The sequence below is a fragment of the Fundulus heteroclitus genome, unplaced genomic scaffold (genome assembly GCF_011125445.2).
Source record: "Fundulus heteroclitus isolate FHET01 unplaced genomic scaffold, MU-UCD_Fhet_4.1 scaffold_70, whole genome shotgun sequence".
NCBI lineage: Eukaryota > Metazoa > Chordata > Actinopteri > Cyprinodontiformes > Fundulidae > Fundulus > Fundulus heteroclitus.
This window is the reverse complement of record NW_023397143.1, coordinates 1,539,712-1,565,050: the sequence shown is the minus strand read 5'-3', so window position 1 is coordinate 1,565,050 and position 25,339 is coordinate 1,539,712. Positions and strand designations below refer to the sequence as shown.

The 25,339-nt window shown below is 40.9% G+C and overlaps 2 protein-coding genes across 3 annotated transcripts in view; one reads left to right on the top strand and one right to left on the bottom strand.

Moving 5' to 3' along the window:
- Positions 1-20,552, top strand: part of jak2a (Janus kinase 2a) — a 30,455-nt gene extending 9,903 nt beyond the window's left edge. Inside the window, exons 1-23 of one of the 2 annotated variants that reach the window (XM_036133921.1) lie at positions 2,277-2,567; positions 3,927-4,050; positions 4,166-4,286; positions 4,978-5,123; positions 6,752-7,046; positions 7,150-7,269; positions 8,576-8,733; positions 8,832-8,943; positions 9,932-10,118; positions 11,199-11,320; positions 12,670-12,804; positions 12,893-12,980; positions 14,701-14,822; positions 14,950-15,088; positions 15,248-15,399; positions 15,657-15,807; positions 15,929-16,062; positions 17,160-17,349; positions 17,492-17,616; positions 17,702-17,874; positions 19,423-19,540; positions 19,717-19,830; positions 19,930-20,552. In XM_036133921.1, the coding sequence (XP_035989814.1) occupies positions 3,962-4,050; positions 4,166-4,286; positions 4,978-5,123; positions 6,752-7,046; positions 7,150-7,269; positions 8,576-8,733; positions 8,832-8,943; positions 9,932-10,118; positions 11,199-11,320; positions 12,670-12,804; positions 12,893-12,980; positions 14,701-14,822; positions 14,950-15,088; positions 15,248-15,399; positions 15,657-15,807; positions 15,929-16,062; positions 17,160-17,349; positions 17,492-17,616; positions 17,702-17,874; positions 19,423-19,540; positions 19,717-19,830; positions 19,930-20,037 (3,099 nt within the window). In that variant the 5' untranslated portion in view covers positions 2,277-2,567; positions 3,927-3,961 and the 3' untranslated portion in view covers positions 20,038-20,552. Of the gene's footprint in view, positions 1-2,276; positions 2,568-3,926; positions 4,051-4,165; positions 4,287-4,977; positions 5,124-6,751; positions 7,047-7,149; positions 7,270-8,575; positions 8,734-8,831; positions 8,944-9,931; positions 10,119-11,198; positions 11,321-12,669; positions 12,805-12,892; positions 12,981-14,700; positions 14,823-14,949; positions 15,089-15,247; positions 15,400-15,656; positions 15,808-15,928; positions 16,063-17,159; positions 17,350-17,491; positions 17,617-17,701; positions 17,875-19,422; positions 19,541-19,716; positions 19,831-19,929 lie in introns of those variants that run through there. The other variant, XM_021320770.2, reaches the window with a different exon arrangement.
- A 3,050-nt stretch (positions 20,553-23,602) lies between these two features.
- On the bottom strand, positions 23,603-25,230 carry rln1 (relaxin 1). The gene is made up of 2 exons (XM_012871150.3): positions 24,384-25,230; positions 23,603-24,164 (listed from the first exon to the last, which is right to left on the bottom strand). Exons 1-2 carry the CDS (start codon positions 24,577-24,579, stop codon positions 23,818-23,820), a joined length of 543 nt encoding a protein of 180 aa, XP_012726604.2. The 5' UTR covers positions 24,580-25,230; the 3' UTR covers positions 23,603-23,817.
- Positions 25,231-25,339: the final 109 nt, after the last annotated feature.

Genomic DNA, 25,339 nt, shown 5'->3' with positions numbered 1-25,339 from the left:
TACTTTAAAAACACATTTACTTCTAATTAATTGCATTGTGTTTTACTGGGAAATCCAGATTGTGCTATTGGCATTTAGACAATTTCATCTTTGCAATTTTTACGTAGAGGGATTTTCTCTTCAAGTAGCAAACTAAAAGAAATGTGCATGTCCATTTGCAAGAAAGAAAATGAAACGTGTCTTTTTTGCAGGTTTGTTCATTAATCTCTTATAGACAATAGAACCCAGTCTGCTTTCTCATCTTGTTTTTGTAGATTACTTGCATAAGGAAGTTTATATATTTTTTTTTACTCTTCCTCTCCCTTATTTCGCTCTGCCGCAAGCTGTTGCACCATTTCCTATGAACTGATAACGTTCATACTCTGCCTCCCGTCTGTCCTTCACTCTTTTTTCCGCCCCTTGCTCATCTTGGTTTGATGAATTTCTCTCTGGCTCAGACTGTTTTTCATCCTGTTTGTCTTTCCTCCCGTCTTGCAGTCCTTTCCCCCTTTTTCTTGCTTGAACCACATTTGTGTCACACGTGTGGCCTCGATTTAAGTGGCTTGGCACAGGGATTGATATTTACAGACAAACCTCTCAGACAAATTCACTCTCATAAGCGACAGGGGCATAACATTTTTTGGCCCTTCGAATGATACCTTTACAGTGTTTGCAGTCCTTAAAATCATTCCTAAACTACCTGATGGTTGCTTAAAGTATGCCACATGGTCAAATATATATAATAAAAGATAATTATTTCAAATTACAGAACATTTGAAAATATCATGCGCTGGATTTGACTTTGCATGCATGTACAGTACCTTGCAAAAGTTTTCAAATCCTTTTAACGTTCTCATAGCTTTGCATATCTTGGTACTGAAATCTTTGCCCACGTTTCTTGATGAAAATACGGAAGAGTAAAAGAGTAAGGGAGAGGAAGAGTAAAAAAATAAAATAAACTTCCTTATGCAAGTAATCTACAAAAACAAACTCGGTCTGAATGTCTGCCTCATTTTCCAAATCTTTTGCTATATTTCCTTTTGGATTATGGTTTCGACATTGAGATGAGTTTTAGGCGCGTTTCTACAAGGGCTGGACGTTAATTCAATAACAATATATATCGATCGATAGATTTATATCACTGATAGGAAAAGAAAGGGTCAATAAAAAGTTCAATAGAACAGTTTTCCTACCTTTTGCATTCTAGCCTATCATAAAGGTTAATATTACATCATTACATCCTACCAACCAATCACAAACGCAGACCCAGGAACAATCCGCCCCCTTCAAAGAGTTCAGAGAGCACGCTTTCTTTTAAATTTTTTCAATACTTGCAGTTTTGATAAAAAATTGGTTGAATTAATTGTTTGTGTGTTGCGTAAAAATAAGACATTAAGCAACAGCATAAAATGGCCAGGGCTGCACTTAAAATACATGTTTTGAATTTGTTGATAATTAATTATCAATATCGATCAATATGATTTCTATTTTATCGATATGCTTTCTTTTCTATATCGTCCAGCCCTAGTTTCTATGTCACAACAGCTGATTCCTGTAGAACTTGCTATGCATAAGGAACAAATTTAGCCACTTCTGTCAGGTTTGTAGGACAAGGGATGCTGGACACTGGCCTTCAAGCGCTGCAGTTTGAGAATGAGAACTTTATTTCGGCACGTTTGAGGGGACTTCGGATTCCAACGCTCACATTGTGTAAAGAAAGTACAGTCTCTGCTGGGCCTTCTTACGGATGGCGCCAATGTGCGAGGACCACCTCAGGTCCTGAGAGAAGGTGTTCCCTAGGAATGTGAAGCGATCCACACTAGACACAGTGTTGTTGAGGACAGTGCGGAGGGTTAAAGTCCACTGTCATCTCTACACGCTTTAGTGGGTTCACACTGAGCCTGGTTCAGTTACTAATTAGGGATTCATAATTTCATTATCTGATTGCTTTTAAGTACGTTAATGTATTACGTATGTATGATTTAATTAGCGATTGCATTATTATTGTTTACGCTTGTAGCTTTAAGAAGCTGAGACCATGTTCGGTTTCTGGAGAGCTAGAAGAATGTGAGAGAGGAGAGGAGAGGAGAGCACGGCTTTTCTGACCGTGTTCGGGTTATTCAGACGTAACTAGTGAATTATTATTGTTTTCTTTTTTACACTTTGTGTTTTCATTCAGTAAGCCAAAGAAAACAAACTTCTGCAAGGAGACAATGAAACACACATCAGCCATATCGTTCCAGTGGATGGTTTTATTGGAAAACCTTACAAAGTTCTTTCACATGGTTGCTGTGAACCCTAATGGCTTGTGATAAACTGAAATCAAGATCACCGATGGCTCTCTTTCAACAAGGGCTTTTGTCTCCTTTCAAGTAATTGCCGCATTTAAAGTTCACAATTAGTCTTTGTGGTCTGGTGCAATCAGACCTGTTTGTCCACAGGTGGGGGGAAGCTCAGCTTGTGAACACTGTGAGATTTCCCCAAAGAACCACCTACCACCCCACAGCTGTAACAGCTGCATCTCTCCAGTAAGGATGGAACAACCTATGTCCCCCACCTGAGCTGTGGCTGTCTGCAGCTAGTCCAAAGTCAGCGTGAGCGTCTTGGCCTTGGATCTGATTGTTCTGCTGGTGTGCCGTAGTCGCCCCACTTTCAAATGCCTGGCTGAACGGCGCTCAGGGACAGAAACCGACCCCGCTTTAAGCTGTGTAGTTTGTTTATTGGACTTCTGGAGCAAAGTATTTGCTCCGGAGTAGATTTAGGTGTGTCAGACTGAAGGGGGATACAAATGTACACCAAAATCTTGAGATATTTGTAAAAGATTTTGCAAACTCTTCATCAGTTTCCTTCCTTTATTGTAAACAACCCTTTTTTTAGGGGGTGGGAGGGGGGGGGATTTTTTGCAGCTCTAGTGGCTCGCTTTTTAACACAGTAGGCTGACAGGAAGGGGGTGGAAGAGGGGGAGAGACATGCGGCAAAGGACTGCGGGTCGACCGCGTCGAGGACTAAGGCCTCGGTACATGGCTCGCACTACCCGCTGCGCCACCAGCGCGCCCAACCCTGTTTGTTTTTTTTAAATGTAGGCATATTTTAAAGAAGGTGGGACTAGGCTTGGTTCGAACTTTGACTTCCCCTGTTGTGGTTAGGCGTACTTCCTTTTTAGGACTCTTGCCTCATACTTGAGTGCTTCCTGTTGTACAATGACATGCTCTGTCTGCCCGTCCCAGTTAGTATGATTAGTAAGAAACTGATGCTACCTCTCATGATGTAATCACTGGATGAGATGAATTCAGCTCACGATTAAAAAGGATGGCCTTATTATAACTGTCTTCCTTTATTGCAAAGCTAAGGATATCTGCAACTAACAGATAACTGACAGGCAGATGATGGAAAACTCAGCAGCCAATGCTGAGCTTGTTAAAATATACTGGAAATGGAAATTCTCACTGCACAAAAGGTTTTTGCTACTCTTACTGGAGAGATGCAGATGTTACAGCTGTGGGGCAGTAGGTGTTTCTCTGTGGACTTTTTTTTTTTACAGCGTTCAGTGGTGTTTGTGTAGAGCTGAGACAAAATCACAAATGTGACACAAAAAAACCTGGAGATTTGGGTAAAAAAAAAAAAAGGTTCTACAGAAAAGGAACCTTACAGTCGCCATCTAAAGCCTGCTCTGGTTCTGCTGTGGCCCTGCAATGTCCTTATAGTCACTCAGTGGTGTTAGATTCAAGTCCATTGAGATGTTTTAAAATCAATTTTCAAAACTTAGCTAAAATATGTCAGGGATGTAAAGACTTTCCAGTGGTTTGAGAGCCGCTTGAGTCTAACTCGACATGTTTTTAGTCTTCGGCATTGCGTTGATATTGCAGCTAAGCTAAAAACTGTGTTATAATACAAAAAAAAAAAAGGTTTTCATGTTCTAAAGAAATATGTTCTGACTCTCCTTTCAGGGATTAGTCCAGTATACTGCAGCTTGTTTTGCCTGATGAGGGAAAGTGACCGAATATGTTTTGCTCCTAACCACGTCTTTAAACTCCACACCTCGGCCAGTGAACACCTCCTCTTCAGAATCAGGTAGAAAATGTTGTTTTTAACAGTTTCATGTTGTAAAAAAGTTTGGTCAATGTTGCTGATTTTTCTTTTTTTATATACATATATAAATATATGTATAAATGCGCTTTTTGTTCAGATACTATTTCCCAGGCTGGTATAACAGCGGTAACTCGATCTGCGCCCATCGTTATGGTTTGTCCAAGGAGATGGAAAGCCCAGTGATGGATGACTGTGTGATGACCTACCTCTTTGCTCAGGTTTGTTTCCTGTGCCTGAACCGTACATCCTCACAGCTAGAGACAATTTCAGTTTAGAGGCGACAGCTTGGCCCTCGTTTACATTTTTCTAAAAAAGGGTAAGAAGAGCTGCTGGGGGGAGATAATTTCTTATTTCCTCGTCTTTGACGGGACTGTCTGTGTGCTCGTTCTCCGTGTCAGCCCTTTGTTTTGTTTAGCTGAGAAAACAGGAAGTAGAGTAGTAAGAGTTTTTAAGAAGTGCAAATGAGGAACAAGAGTCGTTTTAGGGTTGTTTGCAGGAGTCTGAGCTACATGACTGTGGTTTGAGTATGTGCTTGTATTTCAAAATAGTTGCTCCTTTTTTTTTGTTCTCACATCGGTGCAAACCTCGCTCGCGTGCACACCCACACGCACACAGCCACTTCTGTTTGCCTTTGCTTTTATCTCTATGGTCACATTTGACACCATGAGCTATGTGTCAGAGTAATGAGCGAGAACGTTTTTGTAGTTTACACAGTTTAGTAGTTGTTTAACACCTCTCCCACCCAAGGTGTTAATTTTTTTTTTCATAGATTTAAGCAGATTTCAAGAATGCAACTATTGTTATTTAAATCTGCCATACACAGTCATAGTGAGTTGCTTCCGCTAACTGAACATGTTTGTCCTGCTCCTCCTTTTTTATGTATGCTGTTTAATTGCTCCCCCGTCGCAGTGGCGCAGCGACTTTTTGAACGGCTGGGTTCATATTCCGGTCAGCCATGAAGCTCAGGAGGAGTGTCTGGGTATGGCTGTTCTCGACATGATGAGACTCGCTAAGGAGGGAGACCAGTCGCCGGTGGACATCTACAATGATACCAGGTATCAGAAGCTCCCTCATTTTATAGGAGGAACGTTAATGTATTGTAGAGCTGCAGCTGATAGGTTGGGTAGCTATATCTGTGATGTTAGCAGGCTTCTTTTGGAAGCCCAATACTAGTATGTAAAATTACAATGGACCTTCTGTAGTCTGCAGGGTTCTTGCACTAAAGTATTACCTAATAAACACGCAGTAGTTGACATGGTACACAGCTTGTACCCTATCCATCTATCTGTGCAACCTTCCTTCCAATAATATATTGTATATAGATTGTATTTAGCTTTCAATTACCGTATTTTTTCGGACCATAAGGCGTACCGGATTATAAGGCGCACTCAATATTATTCCCAAGTGTTTAATATGACTCCGCTACCTTCAGGTATGCACCTCTCTCCTATCCGTCTCTGTCGGAAGGACATAGTAGTTGGACTACACTGTCCTGTTTCTGTAGCCTCGTGAGACCATCCTGATCTCGCGAGCTTTCAAGGTTTCACTCGCAGATCAGTCTGGCTACTTTCCGTTAAAGAAAATTTGGAGCTGTTCACCAAACGAACGTCCAATCAGCGTTGGCTTTGAGGCGGGTTGAGGTGTGACGCAACGAGAAGCGCGACAGTTCAGTCTAAAGAACATGGCGGCTTCAGCCGATGAAACTAGCGTTAGCGTGGCTATCGAGCAAGTTTTATCGGAATTACAGAGTATTTCTTCACTGAAAGAAGAGCAAAACACTGCTCTGGAGGCTTTTCTCAGAGGAAAAGATGTTTTTGCTCTTCTCCCGACTGGTTTCAGCAAGAGCTTGTGGTTGTGCTTTCGTCGTCGCTGTTAGTACGTCATATGCTTCGTTGATCTGATTGGTTTATTTGGCCCGTCTATCACCAACAAAGGCCAATCGGCTAACCAGTATTTTCGCCCCTTCCCAAAATTACTTCAACGGAAGGTTTCCAGATGGATATGCAGAGCAAATCCATCTGGCGGAGTCAGGTTACCTGTTTCTAACATAAGGCCAAAATAAATATTTTTTATCTAACTTTTATATTGAATTAACTTACTAGGTTGCTGCCTAAAGGCTTCCACATACTCGGCCGTACTGTGAGCTGTGCAGTCTTCTCGCTGACGGTTTACCCATCATAGTCGAGCGTGCTGTTGCCTACATTTCTTGTGGCAAATTTCTACAATTCCCCCATTTTATGCCAGTGGGACGAAGCGGCGGTACGGATGGTAAAATGTGCGATTAGCGATTAGTTTAGTACCTAGAGCCATGTCTTTTACAGCAGGCTCTCACCGCACATCTGTGAGTGAGAACAGAGACTGTGATGCTGGGGGCGCACCATAAATTTTTTGAGAAAATGTAAGGATTTTAATCGCGCCTTATAGTCCGAAAAATACGTTAGTGCTGTTCTTATAAAGTTGGATTGGAACGCTTGGTGATCACTGAATGAGCTTTTGGGGTCCCCGCTCCGTTTGCCTTAGTCACCGCTCCTGTCAGTCTGCCCCCAGGGCAGCTGTGGCTACAATATAGCTCACCACCTTCAGGGTGTAAATGTGAGTGTGTGCTGGCCATTTACCATTCTTTCTTTTCCCATCTTTCTAAAAAAAAAAAAAAAAAAACACCTGACCCCTTCCCGGCTTTTAGCTACAAGTCCTTCCTGCCCAGATGCATGCGGAGCCGCATCCAGGAGTACAACGTGTTGACCCGCAAGAGGATCCGCTACCGCTTCCGGCGCTTTATCCAGCAGTTCAGTGAGTGCAAGGCCACCATCACCAACCTGAAGCTGAAATACCTGATGAGCCTGGAGATGCTGCTGCCCTCCCTGTACTCTGAGCGCTTCAGAGTGACCGACCTCTCCTCACGAGAGGTCACCATCGTGGTGAAGGGCAACGAGGGCATCCTTTGGTCTCGAGGAAAAGGCGAGGAGGGAGCAGAGGAGGTAAGGCTGACTTACCCTGCCTTAATGCAAAGTTAGACAACTTTCGTCACAGAAGACGAAAAAAAAAAACACAAATGGCCGTGTCTACCTTTAATGTGATTAGGAGCTGGAGATCTATTGTGACTTCCCGGAAGTGATCGACATCAGCATCAAACAGGGCAACAAGGAAGGCTCGGCAGAGAGTCGCATCGTTGCCCTCACCAGACAGGACAACCAGATCCTGGTACGTTACTTTCCCTCATCCACACAACTATCACCAACAACAACAGGTGCAAGTATCGAAGAATAATCGAGAGATCCAGAAAGATCTGTTTGTCGTGTATAAGCCTTGTGAATGCGAGGCTTGTTTCCCTCGTCAACAATGGCAGCAATCTTAAGGCTTTAATTAGGAACAGCTGTGCCCACGAAAGAGCAAAATCGGCAAAATTCCTCGGAGATGCAATCAGAGCGGTTGAGGAGTCTGAACTTAAAGACAGGCTTCAGAAATGTAATATTCAGTGCAGCTCATGCAGTGCCGTCTAATCGTAATTAGACGGCACTGCATTAGACTTCTCCGCATTCTAGTTACACACACACCTCTGTGTTTTTGGGGGGATTTTATGTGACACACCACCGCTAAGTAGTGCTCAGCTCAGAGTTTACTCCGATACCCATTAGTTAAATTCAGTGCAGCCAATTGCCTGTAAAAATAAGTTTATCTGTGTGTAATCTATCCTCAGCATAAATAGGGCTGTCCTGTGCAGACTTCAGATGTTAATTAGAGAACATTAGTGAACAAAAAGCGTCACGGTGTTCACAGATCCTCTCCATTCCACCTGAATGGGTTGGAGTTGTTTAGCAAAGAACGTTAAAATATTTCAGTCTCCTGATGTACAAAGCTATAAAATACAACCATCAAAAGACCGCTGCCCACTGCATGACTTAATGATTCATTATTTATCAAAACAGGTGAAACTTATATGACATTTTCCTTCAGTTTTGCTGTTCTTTGTATCGGTCTTTGTGCAAGATGCTGTAGTTGGCAGCCAAATAGGGGCGTCCAACCATCCAACCGGGGCTTAAGGGAGGTCTACAGAAAACAAGATAAAGAAGCAGAATTACAAATTCTCTGCAGATTTAAATGCTAGATGCTCTCACAATGACCGTTGATGAATCATATACAGATGCACAGGTTTGGATACATGTTTGCTTTAAACCATAATATCATATTATCATCATATACACAACCTAAATAAGGATTTTCACTTAATTTAAGTAGATGTACACAACAGATTAGACTTGGTTTAAGTATTGCTAATAATTAGGAATGATGGAAATGAACTCTTATCTGTTCAGGGCACAAAACGTCAATTTATATAATTGACTTTATGCAACTAGTTTTATTAATGAAGCGTTAGATATTCATTATCACGGCGTTAACGTTTTTCTTTAAAAGAGCAGAAATGTTGCCGTATATAAACACTGAATCTCTTAAAAATGCACGTGTTGCAGAGTGATTGATGAATGATTCGTTTTGCATCTCAAAAAAGGAGCTGGAGTTCCATTCGCTCCCCGAGGCCCTGTCCTTCGTTTCACTGGTCGATGGATATTACCGACTGGTCGCCGATGCCCATCATTACCTGTGTAAAGAAGTCGCTCCGCCACGACTTCTGGAGTGCATTCAGAGCTACTGCCATGGCCCCGTGTCGTGAGTTGTTCACTAAACCAGCACATCAGGTGTCGCCGTGCACTCACGACCTCATAGTTTTCCATGTGAAAGGGACATTTCGCCTCTTTTGATCACAGAATGGAGTTCACGATTAGTAAGCTGCGGCGTTCGGGGAACTACCAAGGCCTCTACATCCTTCGCTGCAGCCCCAGAGACTACGACAAGTTCTTCATGTCCTTTGTGGTCGGGGTAAGTTTTGAAACAGACGGAATTTGGTGGGAAAATTTTCCACATCCAATGTCCTACAATAATTTCTTTCATGTGTCCTTCTGTCTTCACTCCTATTCTTCTGTCTTTGCTTCCTTTCTTTAGTCCTTCCTAGTGTCCCTTCTAATTTTCTATTGTCATCCTTCCTTGTATCCTTTCCTTGATACTTACCTTTTATGCGTTCTTCCCAGTATTGTTCATCCACTCCCGTTTTCCTTTTTTTCGTCGCTTGTCCTTCCTTCATCTTAGTATCCTTTCTTCTTTCCCCTTTATTTCTTTTCTTTCCCGTCTCATTTTTATTTTTATTCTTAGTTTCCCTCCGTTCGTCCTGTCTGCCCTGCCTCCTTTCTTGCTGTGTCATTCAGTTTCACTGCAAAAACGGACCTAAAAATAAGTAAAATGTTCTTAAAATTTGTATTTTTGTCCTAGATTTGAGCAGGTAAATAATATTATCTGCCAATGGAACAAGCATTTTGACCCCTAAAATAAGACAATTAGACATCCTGCACTTGAAATAAGATGATGGAGATGAGTTGTTCCTATTTTAAGTGCAAAAATCTTATTCCATTGGCAGATCATCTTATTTACCTGCTAAGATCAAGGACAGATGCACTCATTTTAAGAACATTTTATTTATTTTTAGTTCTGTTTTTCCAGTGTTCTGGTATTCACAGGTTGCATATAAAGCCAGTCAAATGTAGAAATGTTTGTGAAAAAAAGTCTGAATTTTTCACATGACGAATGTGTAGCTTTATCAGAGAGAACTGTTTTTATTAAATGGTAGTGGTAAATTAGGGTTTTAAAAATGTTAACCACTAGAGGGAGCAATAAGGACTTCTGTTATGCACTTATATTAGTCTTTTCTTATTTGTACCTACAGTAAAACGTTTTTTATTTGTTGTAAAATGAGTTCGGTCAAAGGAATAATTAAACATGTAGAAAAGCTCATTGTTTTGTCTTTGTTTTTCAGTATGAGACCATGGTGGACTATAAGCACTGTCAGATTGTGAAGACGGAGTCAGGAGAGTTCATTCTGAGCGGTGCCAAAAAGAGCTTTGGCTCGCTCAGAGAACTCATGCATTGCTACCAGAAGGAGGCGCTGCGCACTGATGGCTACACATTCCAGCTGACCAGGTGCTGTCCGCCCAGCCAGAGAGGTCAGAATTTAAAGTTACGTAATATTATGACAGGGTTCATAACACGGAAGCGTGAGGTATTATTATTACTGCTGCTGTTAGAAAAGGAGTTAGCCAGTGGTTCATATGGATGTTGACATTTTTATTCTGATTTTGCAAGCTGCCCGTCTAAGAGGGACTTTAATTTGGTTAAAATGTTTTTTTGGGGGGGTTTTTTGGCTTCAGGAAAGTAAAAAAGTAAAAACCCTGCTTGGTTTTTCTTCATCCTGTTTATTTAACCAGATGGATTTAGTCCCCGTCTCTGCTGTACTTTCTGAACCTGGATTCTCCACCTCTGATTGTTTTTTTTTTTAACTATAGTTATGTCAGTACTTTAGTACTTAACGGTTTTCTCAATGGTGCTTTTAGTACCCCTGTATGGAAATAGAGTTGCAGCCCAATACATAAAAGAAAAGTTACACACAGATGGATCTTTTCAAGCCTTTTTCTGTTAGAGTGTTTTCTTTTTCATTAACAGCTAATAAAATCATTTAAGATTAGAATGTGAATACAATGAAAAACATTTTGATACAAGGGTAGAGTGGACGGTATTTCCGGAAATGTAGGCAAGAAACGGCCAAGTCCCCTTTTTGAATAACTGCACATGTGCAAGACCGTCTTACCTACTGGTTGGTGAAAAAAAAAAATCTCCCAAATCCACTCTGGTCTTATTTCTTTTTACCGAGGCCTTCCTCTTCTTCTCATAAACATGTCAGACGGTTGACTTTTTGCGACTCTCGGCCATTTTCAAAGTGTTCTGTGTGAGCGCGTCACAACCTTTAAAGTTAATTGTTAGAGATGTAGATTTTTTTTCCTTTTAGAGGCTTTGCTATTACACTAAAATATTGTATGTCAGTCGCTTAAAATCACAGCCAGCCTTTACTTTTTTTATTTATTAATGGATATTTCTTCAAAAAAAATCCATCTGTCAGACCTTGTTTTTCTATAAAAGCATGTTTCTACGTAAAATACATTTCATCTAAGGGTTGTAGTCATGCCAGTGTCATGTGCATGAAACGTTTTCTTTTTTTTAAGTCCTGTTCATCTTTTATATCTCTGCAGACAAATCCAACCTGCTGGTGTGCAGAAACAACCAAGGCACAGAACTCCCTCTGTCTCCATCACTCCACAAGCACATCAGCCAGATGGTTTTCCACAAAATCCACAGAGAGGACCTCACCTTAGTAAGAAAACGTTCAATAACCTCTTCGTGACAAACGGGCAAATTTACCCGGTTCTGGTGTCGAGGAGCTGGTTGGAAATCTGCTCTCTGTTGTATGTGTACTCCACATTTAATGGCACTTCTGGTTCAGCCTTGATGTAAACTAACAGCATAATCTTACATGATTTATAGAAACACAACCTTTCATTTTAGTGAATTTAGACATGAAAAATGCGTGTTTGGAAATAATTGTGTTTGGCGGGATCCCCGTTGCCATAATGGCAGCCTTGTTCTGAGAAAAAACATGAAAATACATATTTTTAAAAAGTAAACTAAACTGTTTTAGGTTAATCAGTGTTCGTGGTTTCCAGAGGTCCATTTCTTTTATCTACTCTTTAAAATGAAAAAGATAAGAGAAGATGCCCGTTAAGGTCAAATAAATTCAGTTAGGGCAGAAATTAGTTGATCATCATCAGATCAGGGTTCCTACGCAGTCTTAAGTCTGGAAAAATAAAAGGGAAAAAAGCATTTTTAATACAATGTTCCTCTTTGCCAAACGTGTTGTTTGAGTTATTGACTGAATACTGAGTCAATCTTACAGCGCTTTGGGCATCAAAGGCTTTTTTCTATGATCTGAGTTTGTTCTAGATGCGAAGAAAAGCATTGGTTTAACACTTCTTTTGGTCATTTAGGGAAAATGATGGTATTACTGATCATAAACTATGATTTAGAAGATCTGCATTTTAAGTACAGTCTAGATTTTTTTTAAGCAACAAAGAAACGAAATGGCCCAATGAGTTCTGAAAACAAAGCAAAAATGAAACCCAACAAGGAGAATATTTTATACCCATCCATTATAACAAATTTTATCTATTTCCCAAGAAATATAAATCCTATGTGAACCAAGATTATTATTGCATAAAAGTAACCTTACTGATGTGCTCCTCTTTTTTTTCCCCCTACATCTGCAACACATGGTTATACACTGCAAAAAGGGCATTAAATGTCAGTCAATTTTTTTTTTCTGTGTGTTTTTTCCCTTGATTTGAGCAGCTAAATAAGACTATCTGCCAATGGAATAAGATTTTTGCACTTAAAATAAGAACAAATCATCTCCATCATCTTATTTCAAATGTAGGATATCTAATTATCTTATTTTAGGGGTGGAAACACTAATTCCATTGGCAAATAGTCTTATTTAGTTGCTCAAATCAAGGAAAAATACACTAATTTGAAGAAAAGGTTACTTACTTTTAGTTCCCTTTTTGCAGTGAGTGGGGTCCAGTTGAAAGGCCCCGGTTTATTCTCAGAAAAATAAGCAATGTCTTAGTTTCATTACAATGTGGTTAAACGACAATAAAACTGTTTCAGAGCGAAGGCCTGGGCCAAGGAACATTTACGAAGCTGTTCCGCGGCGTGCGGAAGGAGCTGGGTAACTACGGGGAGGTTCACCAGATGGACGTCGCAGTCAAGATTCTGGACAAGGCTCATCGTTGTTTCTCAGAGGTTTGTCGCGTTGATCGTCTTGAGTCAAGTCCCGATCATTTCAAGGGTTTATAGATTCAGACGAAAATGTTCTTGTTCTCCTCCTCAGTCCTTCTTCGAGGCAGCCAGCATGATGAGCCAGCTGTCCCACAAGCACTTACTCCTCATTTATGGTGTGTGTGTTTGTGGCGACGAAAGTAAGTAAAAGTACACAAAAACTTTCTTGCTGGGAAGCAAAATATTTATATAAAATATATATAAAAAAAAAAATTATGGCAGATTAAAAATAATGATCTCTTGCTATTTTTTTGTACAATCAGTAAGTCTGTTTTCACCCTCAGTGGTCATTTTCTACCCTTTTTCTGAAGTGATTGTGGAAGCATTTTTCACATTGCTTCAACTTAGGGAAGCGATTGATTGACTAAATTTAAAGTTGATCTTGACGATTATGATTGTAAAGTGGCCAATTTCTTACAAGAGTTTTCTCTTGTTTCAAGAGCGTCTTTTCATAATATGAAAGGCTATTTTATTTACAAGAAACCTCATATACATTTTAACTCTTTATAAACGCTGACCGAATTAACCAAAAATGTGGTTCTCACGCACTTTATTAAACAGAAATATTTCTAAATTATAATACAACAGGAACCTCTGATGTTACTGAATAGGAAAAAACATAATATGTGAGAGTTTTTATAATCCCCCACAAACAGAGATGTAAAACAGGTTACATTCAAAGGAGCTATAAGTAATGCTGACATCTAGTGGCTCAAATCGGTACAACAGCTTGCCCATCACAACAATCTGATTTGCCGTTTTTAACCTGGTATTTTACATACACTATCCTTCTGAAAATGTCTTTAAATTCATTTAGACATTTTTAGGAGAAAAATGTTATAAATAGAGCTCATTCCGACCCTTTTTCATACACTGTTTTATTTCTTGCGAGGGTACACGGTAGTGTTGCACCGATGCCATTTTTTGGCCCCGATACTGATACCCGAAACCTGGCTGTGCAGTATTGGCCGATATCGATACCACACCGATACCATCTGTTTGAAATTGATGTGTGTGTGTATATATGAAGAACTGCATACTACTTAAGGTAGTAGAACTTTTAATTGCCTACCTGGAATGGGTGACAATAGTTGAATAAACTTTTGGCTCTCAAAGGCAAAAATAGTGCAACATTCGTGAAATTATAACATGTATAATAGTAGTGCAACAGTTAATGACATTAATAATTGAATAATCTCTTTTAAACCCTGAGTTTTGGCTCTCAAATGCCAAAATAGTGCAACTTTCATGAACTTATATAACATGTATAATACTAGTTGGGAGAGAGAAGGCTGCGTTCAAGTGACATACAAACATAAAAATGGTATCTGTGCCCTATTTGTTGGTACTCGCCGATACGATACCACCATTTTAGTGTTGGATCGGGGCCCCGTCCGATACTGGTATCGGTACAACACTAGTACACGGGCTACACACTGCACTGTAGTAGTTCCAGATTGTACCTTTAGGTTTGAAAGGAGAAAAACGTGAATCAGACTGTGTTGATGGAGAGGACCAATGGCTTATACGGAATGTCACTTCCCTCCCAGGTGACAAATGAGAATGATTTGGGTTGATTTTACAGTAAATATCTTACTTATAGCTCCTTTAATTAAAATCTGGGGTTGGGGGTTCATAAACTGCACAAACATGTGAAAATGTTTACATTTTTGGAGAATGAAGCCTAGATTGCTAGAAAGTGGTAACAGACGTATTGAGGCACTGAAAGATAAAATCCTTATGTTGTTCTGTTCAGTGATAATCAATCCCACATGATTAAACTTGTTTATTAACGCAAAGAGCTTTTATGTTGTAGTAACCTGCTTATTAAATTCTCTCGCGCTTTGCTTTTTATTTCAGACATGATGGTGCAGGAATACGGGAAATTTGGCTCACTGGACATCTATCTGAAGAAAAACTGCGTTAACATCACCTGGAAGCTGGAAGTGGCCAAACAGTTGGCCTGGGCTATGCACTACCTGGTGAGACTTTTGCAAAAAAAAAAAAATCCAGCCGGCTTTGTGCTAAGATAGGTTGTTCTGCTGATCTCGTCGGGAGTTTTCATTTTTGACATCTTCAAAAAGTCGGTATACCCCCATTCTCCCACAGGAGGATAAAAACGTCGTTCACGGGAACGTCTGTGCCAAAAACGTCCTCCTGATCAGAGAGGAGGACCGGAAGACGGGCAGTCTGCCTTTCATCAAGCTCAGTGACCCTGGCATCAGCATCACCGTGCTGCCCAGAGAAGGTGAGAATCTCACACACCGTCACCGCTGTGTGAGGCCATGTGGGAATAAAAAGCACCAAACCTGTTGGACCTTGGTGTGATCGCCTGTTACCTGCACAGACGCTGATCAGCTCCACGGTCTATTTCTGTAACTCCTGTGTCTACGCATCCGCTTCCTAGTGCTGGTGGAGCGTATCCCGTGGGTGCCTCCTGAGTGCATCGAAAACCCGCAGAATCTGAGTTTGGCAACAGACAAGTGGGGCTTCGGGACGACGATTTGGGAGATCTGCAGTGGGGGGGAGAAGCCCCTCAGCATGCTGGATTCCTCAAAGGTCACAACAATATTAAAAATGTGCTAAAATGATATTTTTACCCAGCACATTATACCACATGCTGTGATATTTCCTCATCTTAGTTAAGTTTCAGTGCTTTCTTTGTGCATTGTGAACTGCAAAGCATACTTGTTTCTCTTAACTACTGAGAAAAAAAAATTACAAAACAGCTAATGATTTATGTCTGCAAACTCCACGTCTGCCTTTCCTTCATTTTTTCACGTGAAAAGTCTCAATTTTGCTGCATGCCTCTGCAGAAGAACCTGTTCTACGAGGACAGACACCAGCTGCCGGCTCCAAAGTGGACCGAATTAGCCAACCTGATAAACAGCTGCATGGACTATGAGCCTTTACACCGACCCTCCTTCAGAGCCATCATCAGAGACCTCAACAGTCTTTTCACTCCAGGTAAAATACAAATGATTTGAAATACCCATGGTGTGCTAGTTTCTAGACTACAGCTGCACATTTAGATTTTAAGCACCACATCGCAACATATTTTGTTACTGAGAGTGTGATTCTTTTGCAGATTATGAGCTGCTGGTGGAAAGCGACATGGTGCCCAACAGGACCCGGGGCTTTGGCTTCCCTTGGGCCTCAGTGAGCCAGGAGCCGGCCCAGTTTGAGGAGAGACACTTGATCTTCCTCAAGCAGCTGGGCAAAGTAAGCCGCGCCCTCTGTGAGAGGAATGAGGTTTAACCTCAGCCCCTATCACAGATCTGCGAATCAGAAAAATCTGAAGCCATTGCAGAAATTAGGGGTTGGTCCAAGACTGCTGCAGAGTACAAGATCTGTTATTTTAATTGGCTGTTTCCATCAACAATTTTTAGCACACATTTTGAAGTAAGGCATTAGAAGGGGTTGATGGAAAATTCAAATTAACTCACTAAATTTTGCAAAAAAAAAAAGTTATTACGCTTGCTGGAGGTGTTTTTTTTTTATTACTTTTTTTGAAAAACAGTAAATGCGCTAGAGAGGAGGAGATGGAAACACATTTGTCGATTCGGTTCTGACGTAGCGAACATTTACCTCACATCACCGATCAGTTGTTTCTGCTGCCGCCGTCTTCTCGGATAATCTCATAACGCTCGAAAACAAGTCTGCAAGCGACAACAGGTACGCGTGGACCGACGAAGAGAGGCGAGCATTTCTTAGTCCCATCCGTTTAAAATTAATAAACTCAGCACATTCATTAAAGCCTCGCTCCATTGCTGATCTGTGGTCCGTGCTAGTTAGTACACTGCAAAAACGCAACTAAAACTAAGTAATATTTTCTTACAATGAGTGTATCTGTTCTTGATTTGAGCAGGTAAATAAGATGATCTGCCAATGGAATAAGATTTTTGCACTTAAAATAGGAACAACTCTTCTCCATCATATTATTTCAAGTGCAGTGTGTCTAATTATCTTATTTTAGGGGTCAAAATACTCATTCCATTGGCAGATAATATTATTTACCTGCTCAAATCTAGGACAAAAACACAAATTTTAAGAACATTTTACTTATTTTTTAGATCGGTTGTTACTTCCTGTTTATTACCGGCAATGTCAATGCATGACAACGTTACGCTGTGCGTCTCCTGGTTAGCTCGATGGATGGAAACCCGTCTGATGCGCATTTCCTTTATTGCGATTTTTTTTTAAAGGTTTGCTCAAAATTTGCACTTGAATTTGATGGAAACACAGCTGATGTGTTGTTGTTTTTTGGCTGCTTCTCACCCGTGTTTGAATCTGTGCTCCCTCTGTCCTGCACACTGCAGGGAAACTTTGGCAGCGTGGAGATGTGCAGGTACGACCCCCTGCAGGACAGCACGGGGGACGTGGTGGCCGTGAAGAAGCTGCAGCACAGCACAGCCGAGCACCTTCGGGACTTTGAGCGGGAAATTGAAATCCTCAAATCCCTTCACCATGAAAACATTGTGAAATACAAAGGAGTGTGCTACAGTGCAGGTATGATCGGGTACCTACGGCTGCAGAGAACCATCTGAAATTTATGTATTATTTGTTACAACAGTTTTTTTTTTTTTCCACAATGCTTTTTGGAAACCAAGAAATCCCCACTCATCGGTATTTAACCCTCTTCTTCCTGCAGGTAGAAGAAACCTGCGTCTCATCATGGAGTATCTCCCCTTCGGCAGCTTGAGAGACTATCTCACGAAACACAAGGACCACATTGATTCCAAGAAACTGCTGCACTACTCAACGCAGATATGCAAGGTGACACAATTCAGGCGCCTGCAGACAAACTACGGCGCATGCTGATGAAACTGCTGCTAATTGTATCGACGTGACCTCCTTTCAGGGCATGGACTACCTTGGCAGCAAGCGTTACATCCACAGAGACCTGGCCACCAGGAACATTCTGGTGGAGAGCGAGTTGAGGGTGAAGATCGGAGATTTTGGCCTGACCAAGGTGCTGCCGCAGGACAAAGAGTACTACACAGTGAGGGAGCCTGGGGAGAGCCCCATCTTCTGGTGAGGACCACGCCACATGGTTTGATCAAGGATATAATCCTCTGAATGTTCCTTGACTGGAAAATTGCTGAAAAACGTCTTTGGTCTTTGCAAGCATGGTTAAAAGCCCTTAAGCTCTTTCACATTTTATGACACAACGACCACAAACATCGGTAAATTAAACAGGGTTTTATGTGACGGTCCAAAACAAGGGAGAGCGTAATTGTGGAGGGACAAGTGAAAACCTACCAAGACATGTCCCTCCATCTAAACTGCTCGCTAGCACACTGCAAAAAGGGAACTAAAAGTTAGTAAAATCTTCTTTAAATGAGTTTATTTGTCCTTAATTTAAGCAGGTAAATAAGATGATCTGCCAATGGAATGAGTATTTTGACCCCTAAAATAAGATAATTAGATATAATGCACTTGAAATAAGACAATGGAGATGCGTTGTTCCTATTTTAAGTGCAAAAATCTTCTTCCGTTGGCAAATTATTTAAACTTGCTGCTCACATAAAGGACAAATAAACTAATTTGAAGAAAATTCTACTCACTTTTGTTCTCTTTTTGTAGTGCATTGATCAGGGAAGAAGAAGAAAAAACAAGGAGGAGCTGCAGAGCTCCACAGCTCAGATAGGAGACTCTTTCAACAGGACAACTTTTAGTCCTGTACTCCACAAATCTTGCTTTTATGGATGACGGTCAAAAAAAAGAAGCCGTTGTTGGAAGAAAACCTTAAGAAGTCTTGTTTGCAGAAGGCTACAAGTCCTGTAGGGGAAACAGTTAACATGTAGTAGAGCACTGCAAAAAGGGAACTAAAAGTAAGTACAAATCTTCTTGAAATTAATGTATTTGTCCTTGACTTGAGTCTAAATGATCTGCCAGTGGAATAAGATTTTCGCACTTAAAATAGGAACAACTCATATCCATCATCTGATTTCAAGTGCATTATATACATACATATTTTATATATACATACATATTTTATATATATATATATATAATATGTATAGGGGTCAAAATACTGGTAATCTTATTTACCAGCTCAAATTTCAAGAAAATTTGCACTTTTATTTCCTTTTTGCAGTGAAGTGGGTTTGGTGAGATGAGACTAAACTTGAACTTTTCAGCCAATATGCAAAGTGATGCGTGTGGGTGAAAACTAACCGTGAATGTATCCTGGTGGTGACACAACAGTATCATGATGTGGTTCTGCTTTTTTTTTTTTTTTTTTTCCCAAAAGGGAATCCACTATGAGCCAGAGTTTTAATCCAGTGGTTCAAATCTAAGCATATTAATGTGTTATTATGTCCCTGTCTAAGTCAGGGCTAAATCCACTAGAGAATGTTAAGGAAGACTGAATCCTATTTGTAAAAGAGTTTAAAAAAAAACCTGCATCCTATAAACACCTCATTCCAAATGCTCTCTGCTACTTTGTGTTGCTCCGACTCTTAAAAAAAAAATCAAAGAAAAAACAGGAGTTTGTGATTGTAAAGTGCCAAATTGTGGAAAGGTTCAGTGCACTGACAGCGTATGCCTCGTGTATGATGCCCTGCTTGTGTCTTCCAGGTATGCCCCCGAGTCGCTGACAGAGAGCAAGTTCTCAGTGGCGTCAGATGTTTGGAGCTTCGGCGTCGTCCTTTACGAGCTCTTTACCTACAGCGAGAAGAACTGCAGCCCGCCAGCGGTACTGAACCTCTCTGCTCTTAGTTTCACCGCTGCCTGTCTGTCTCACACTTCACTCGCTGTACATTTCCTCATGACAGCCGTCAGCGCTCCTGCCTCACACTTGTGCTCTGGGATTTTGACTCTTATCGGCACACTTATAGCCGTCCATAAGAGCAGACTCGTCCTGTGTTGCAGGTCTTCATGGAGAAGATGGGAAACGAGAAGCAGGGCCAGATGATCGTCTACCATTTGATCGACCTGCTGAAACAAGGATACAGACTTCCTGTTCCTGAAAGCTGCCCCAAGGAGGTCAGCAACACGCCCAGCAGCTACAAGTCTAGTTTTTATTTTCACCCTCATGTGTTATTTTTTGTTTTGTTTTTTTCATCTTTTCTTTTGCTCCTTCAGATCCACAAGATCATGATGGAGTGCTGGGGCAGTGACCCGAAACTGCGGCCTACGTTCAAGGCTCTAACCCAGCGGGTGGAGACCGTGCGAGACGCCAAGGACGGATGAAACGGGCGCGGTGAATCCCCTGAACTGTTGACCTGCTGGTGTTGACGTACGCAAGTCGGTTGTCACACGACGACGACGAGAAGTTACCGGTGGAGTTCTGGTGTCTGGTTGCATTCACACTCGGTGCAGTTCAACCACTTCATAAAGAAAGAAAAAAAAAAAAAAAAGAAGAAGATGGACTTAACGAGTACACTACAGCCAACTGAACAACAACGAAAAAGATGTTTTGGGAGTACGACCCAACACTTTTGCTTCATGCAGTCCGGACTGCGTTCCCGAAAAGACTCGCAGCCGTCCGACTGCACCTGAAATCATGAGGGAGTACGGAGCCACGTGCCTTAAGTCCACCTCGGACGCTTTGCTTTCACTTGAGGAAAAATATTGTGTGTTTCTGGAACAAGTAGGGGCTTTTCCAGCTAAGAGGATACAGTCCTTAACTGGGGCTGGAGACAGTACTTCAGTGGGTTTTCTTTTCCACCACCATCGTTACGTAATAAAACGTCTCATCCAGTAAATGTTTGATCATCCCACTCTTTTATGCTCATCAGGATCATAGCGCATGGAAACAATTAGGGCAAACAAATGATATTATTCAGGATTCCTGGAAACGGATGCCCTAATATCACCAACTTAACAATGTTAAAGAACTGAGTTAAAAAGAGGTAATGGATTCAGGGGGGGAGGGGGGGGGGGGGGAGTAATCAGCTCTGTTAACTTAAACTCTGTGATGAATGATTTCTAAAACGACTGTGAAGAGATAGGAGGGCGTCAATGCCTGTTATTCTCATGCTAATCTGTGTTTTATTCTTAAAAAGCACACAAAGTTTTACAAAAAAAAAAACTAAACTCTGGAGTTTTAAAAACTGCACGTACAGCGTTTTGATTGGCTGCTGTTCTCCATGTGAAAGAACCGGTACTGATCAAGCTGTAGCGCCAGCAAAGACCTGGAACCAGCTTGGTGGAATAGACCGAAGGTGATCCAGAAAAGTTCTGTTGTGTATAAACAAAAAGCGTCTTGCAAAAGTATTTACACCCTGTGAAGTTTAACACACCTCTGAGGGTTTGAATTAGACAGAGGGGAACTGCAATTTCTTGCACTGCGTTTCATTCTTGCACTGCGTTTCATCGATATAATTGGTGCTACAGTTACATGCTGGAAGATTTAAGATTTAAAGCAATCTTAAAATTGTGTATTTCTAGATCTAGAGAAAGAAGCTGTGATGTTGTATGAGGAAATCTGAAGTAGCAGCGAAGTACGTTGAAGTGGTGCAGGACATGTATGAGAGCTGTAAGACAGTGGTGAGGTGTGCTGTAGGTGCGACCAGACAGACGAGGTAAGACAGGAATTTCCACGGACTATGGTGTTTGCAGACGATAGTGTGATCTGCACTTAGAGGGAACGGGGTGAAAAAGATGAAGGTTTGCTGTAGCAAGACAGATTACATGTGCGTGAATGAGAGGGACCCAAGTGGATCCGTGAGGCTACAGGTACTAGAGATATGGAAGGGGGAGGATTTTAAGAACTTAGGGTCAGCAATCCAGTAGAAGGATGCTGAGGCTTGAACTGCCAGGCAGAAAGCCTGGAGGAAGACTAACGAGGAGATGTATGGATGGAGTGAAAGAGAACGTGGAGGTATAGTTGGTGTGAGAGAAAGAGAAGCAGCTGGTAGCGTTAGATAGATGACTCTTTGTAGCTGACCCCTGAAAGGGAAAAGCCGAAGAGGAGAAGAGGAGAATCTTACATTTTTTTCTGACTCCAAGTAATATTAACATTTTGGAATGGTCTAGACTTGAATCTGATAGATAATCTGGGTAGGGAGCTACAGATTAGGGTGATGGCACAGAGGCATTACAGCCTCAAAGACTTGGAGCTCACCATCAAAGATAAATCAGTAAACACCAGTGGAAACGAGCCAAAATCTGCTCAGCAATTATGGGGTTGGATGGCTATAATGCCAATGAAGATATCTCTGTTGATTGTGGGGTATATGTAGTTTTCTCTCGTCTTTTAAGAGATGCGGGTCTGATTTCCTATCAGAGACAAACATCTTGGCTGAATGAAAATAATCGAAATCTGCCGGGGATATGAATAGTTTGAGGCTTAACTGTCCATTTGTAAATGCACGCCACACTTTTCAGATTTTTATATATATATATATATATATATATATATATATATATATATATATATATATATATATATATATATATAAAGAAAATCAGTAACCTTTAACTTTCTTTGTCACTCTAATCACATAAAATCGCAATGCAAGTTGTGGTAAAACAGACTTGAGAAGCAGGAATGAGTTTGAATGCCACCATAATGTCACATATCTCCATGATTCTGTTAGCTGGAGACAAAAATATATATTTTTTTTTACTACAATCCTTGTCACAGGTGTGGGATTTATCAGTTTTCATTCTAAATGTTTACATCTCTTTATGCAGAATGTATTTTACAAGCCATGAGTGCTTTCTGTAACCTGCATTATGTTTGGCATTTTCAAGTTACACTGCATCATCTTTGGTGGTGTTCCCTTTTCATCTGCAAGCATTTTTCTAAGGAATCATTCCGAATGTTACAAGTTTTTTTTTTTATGTTATTTAAAAAAAAAAAAAAAAAAAGGTGTCTGTATTTTGTGCCGCAGCTCATTGCAAGCCATCGGTTTATTTAAGGTTTTTTAAAAAAAAAACATAAGGGTCATTTAGAGATACTGTGTAGATTTGCATTGCATTACCATCCATAAACAAGTGGCGACATGGTTTTTTTCTTTTAATTTCATGTCACTATTTTAGGGATAATTAAGACTATATGTGCTAGATATTGATGACTGAAAGCTTTATATTTGAAACTTGTGTGTGTGTGTGTGTGTATATATATATATATATATATATATATATATATATATAAAAACATAAAAACAAACCCTTATTCATATTGTTGTAAAACAATCATTGCCTTTTTATTTGTTAAAAAAAATAAAATAAAAATCACACGAGACTGCCGAATTCATAAAACAAAGAAAAAAGAATGGCTTTAGTTTAGATTATTACTTCCTTCAAAGCTGTGAAATAGGGCATCTTTGTTTCACTTGTGCAACTTTTACTAATGATGAATTTGCTCAGATGTGTTTATTTGTATAGAAACAAACTCCTGGAGTCTTTTCCACGTTTGTTTCCTGTTTATTTTTGACTGATGAATGTAAATAGCTGTAAATGTGTGATGTAAAGTTCATGTGTTTATCCACTTAAGCCAGTAAAGAAAATATTTTGCCATGTGGAGCTGATGTTTTCATTCTAAAAAAAAAAAATAGGTCAAAGGTTTGTTTTTGTCGGGAAATAAAGTTCAGACCTTCGCCGTTTTTTTTTTGTTTTTTTTTATCCTCGGAGCGATGCCTGAAAATGATCAGGCAGCTGGAACGTCACGAGAAAAGGCCAATGAATTCAAAGCAGCCTCAATGATACCAATGAGGAATATTATGCTGTTTGTCTCGCTGTACTTTAATATAGCAAAAAAAAAAACAGCCACCATCATTCGAACACAATGACACTGCAGGACGATTCATATCAACATAGTAATTAAAATTTATTCCATGTTTCAGGGAAGGCGAGTCTACATACAGAACAGGATTTTTGGTCAAATAAGAAGAGGGTTAATGGCTGCTATTAACTATAAACCAACCCTTTCCCCTCTCTTTGCTCCGACCAGATTACTGTACAGTGCCTAATCTTTAGCCTCAGCAGCCTTTTTTACCCCCCCTCCTCTTCCTCCTTCCTGCCTCAGCACAACCGTCCGATATCGTTCTTGGTGCAGCCTTGGTTACAGCACATCCCCGCCACGCCCAGAGAAAAGTTCCTCTTCTTCCTGCTCGCTGCGAGCCGCTCGGCCGCATCTCTTCTCTCCTGCTCTCCTAAAGCCGTGGACTCCCTCGGCAGGCCCGGGAAGCTCGAGGAGGACTGCTGTCTGTCGTTGGTGGCTCTGTAGTGGGTCAAGAGGTCGGCTAGGGAGTAGGAGGAGGAGGAGGCGGGCAGAGGAGCGCCGTCGTCTGTGAGATCTGTGCCACGCTGCCAGGTCTGCCGCTCGTCCTCGACCGCAGCATCACGGAGGGACGTCCAGCCGAACGGGTCTGGGAGGAAAGGAAAAAAGGATAAATATCCTCTTAAAAAGGAAAAAAACATAACTTAATAATGTCTCGCTTATTGCAAAGATGTTTTATAGGAAGATATCACTTTTTTTTCCCCTCTGTATTTATTTCAAAATACAAAATAAAGTGCTGATTTATTGGAGTATTTTGCAACAGATTGATAAAATCCTGCGATGACAGAGTAGCTATGGCTCGACTCACCCGATTCCCCGTCCGTGGACCGCTTCCACCGGGAGCCGCCGCAGGTGAAAATGACGGCTCTGATGAACTCTCTCCCGCACAGCTTCACGCCGTAGTCCCTGGGCACCATCAGTCTGCTCATCACGTCGGCTCCCACGCTGTCGCACGCGCCTCCGACGCACATCACAGCCAAGGCGACGGTCATCCTCCACAGCATCTTCACTAAAAGGCTGAAACTACGACCTGACCGGGGAGCTGATGTGGTTTTGTTAGGAGGAGTTGGGGGGGGGAATCCTGCGCTGACTTTTTTTTTTTTTTTTTTTTTTTCTCTTTTTCACCTGCAGAGTTCAATTAAAGCCCATTGAAACAGCCAACGATTGCTTTTAGTTAGTCTGCTCCCTGCTCCTCTGGTTCCCTCTATGCCACTGGGCACAACCTTATATACTGTAGACAGTAGTTCACTCATGGACCTGTGTGTGTGTGTGTTTCTGCTGCCCTCCCTCCCTGCATGAAACACACACACACACACGTCACTTAGATTGATGGCGCTGACGTACTTGGAGTCATTTCTTTGTGGTAGTATTATTGCGCACACTTTTTTATGCAGGAAGACAAAAATACGCAGATGATGAAACAAAGACGCGTGAAATGGATCACAAAAAAAAAAATCACATCGCAGACGATGTTACTGCAAGATTTGTTTTATTGGCTTTACAAATACTTTCAATATGTCAGATTCAATGGATTTATATAGCAAATATAAATGTATAAATAAAATGCTTTGGCATGACGAGCTACTGAATTTCATAAAAATAAAGCCAACAATTAATTAGTGGAACAGAAACTGGGTTTAAATCTGACATTGTGCACTGCAAAAATAGAACTTAAAATAAGTAAAATGTTCTTAAAATGAGTATTTGTCCTTGATTTGAGCAGGTAAATAAGATGATTTGCCAATGGAATAAGATTTATGCACT

Coding starts and splice junctions, on each gene's coding strand:
- rln1 (XM_012871150.3), bottom strand. CDS start 24,579: ATGCTGTGGAGGATGACCGTCGCCTTGGCTGTGATGTGCGTCGGAGGC. Junction 24,165..24,383: donor GTCCACGGACGGGGAATCGG/GTGAGTCGAGCC, acceptor CTTTCCTCCCAG/ACCCGTTCGGCTGGACGTCC.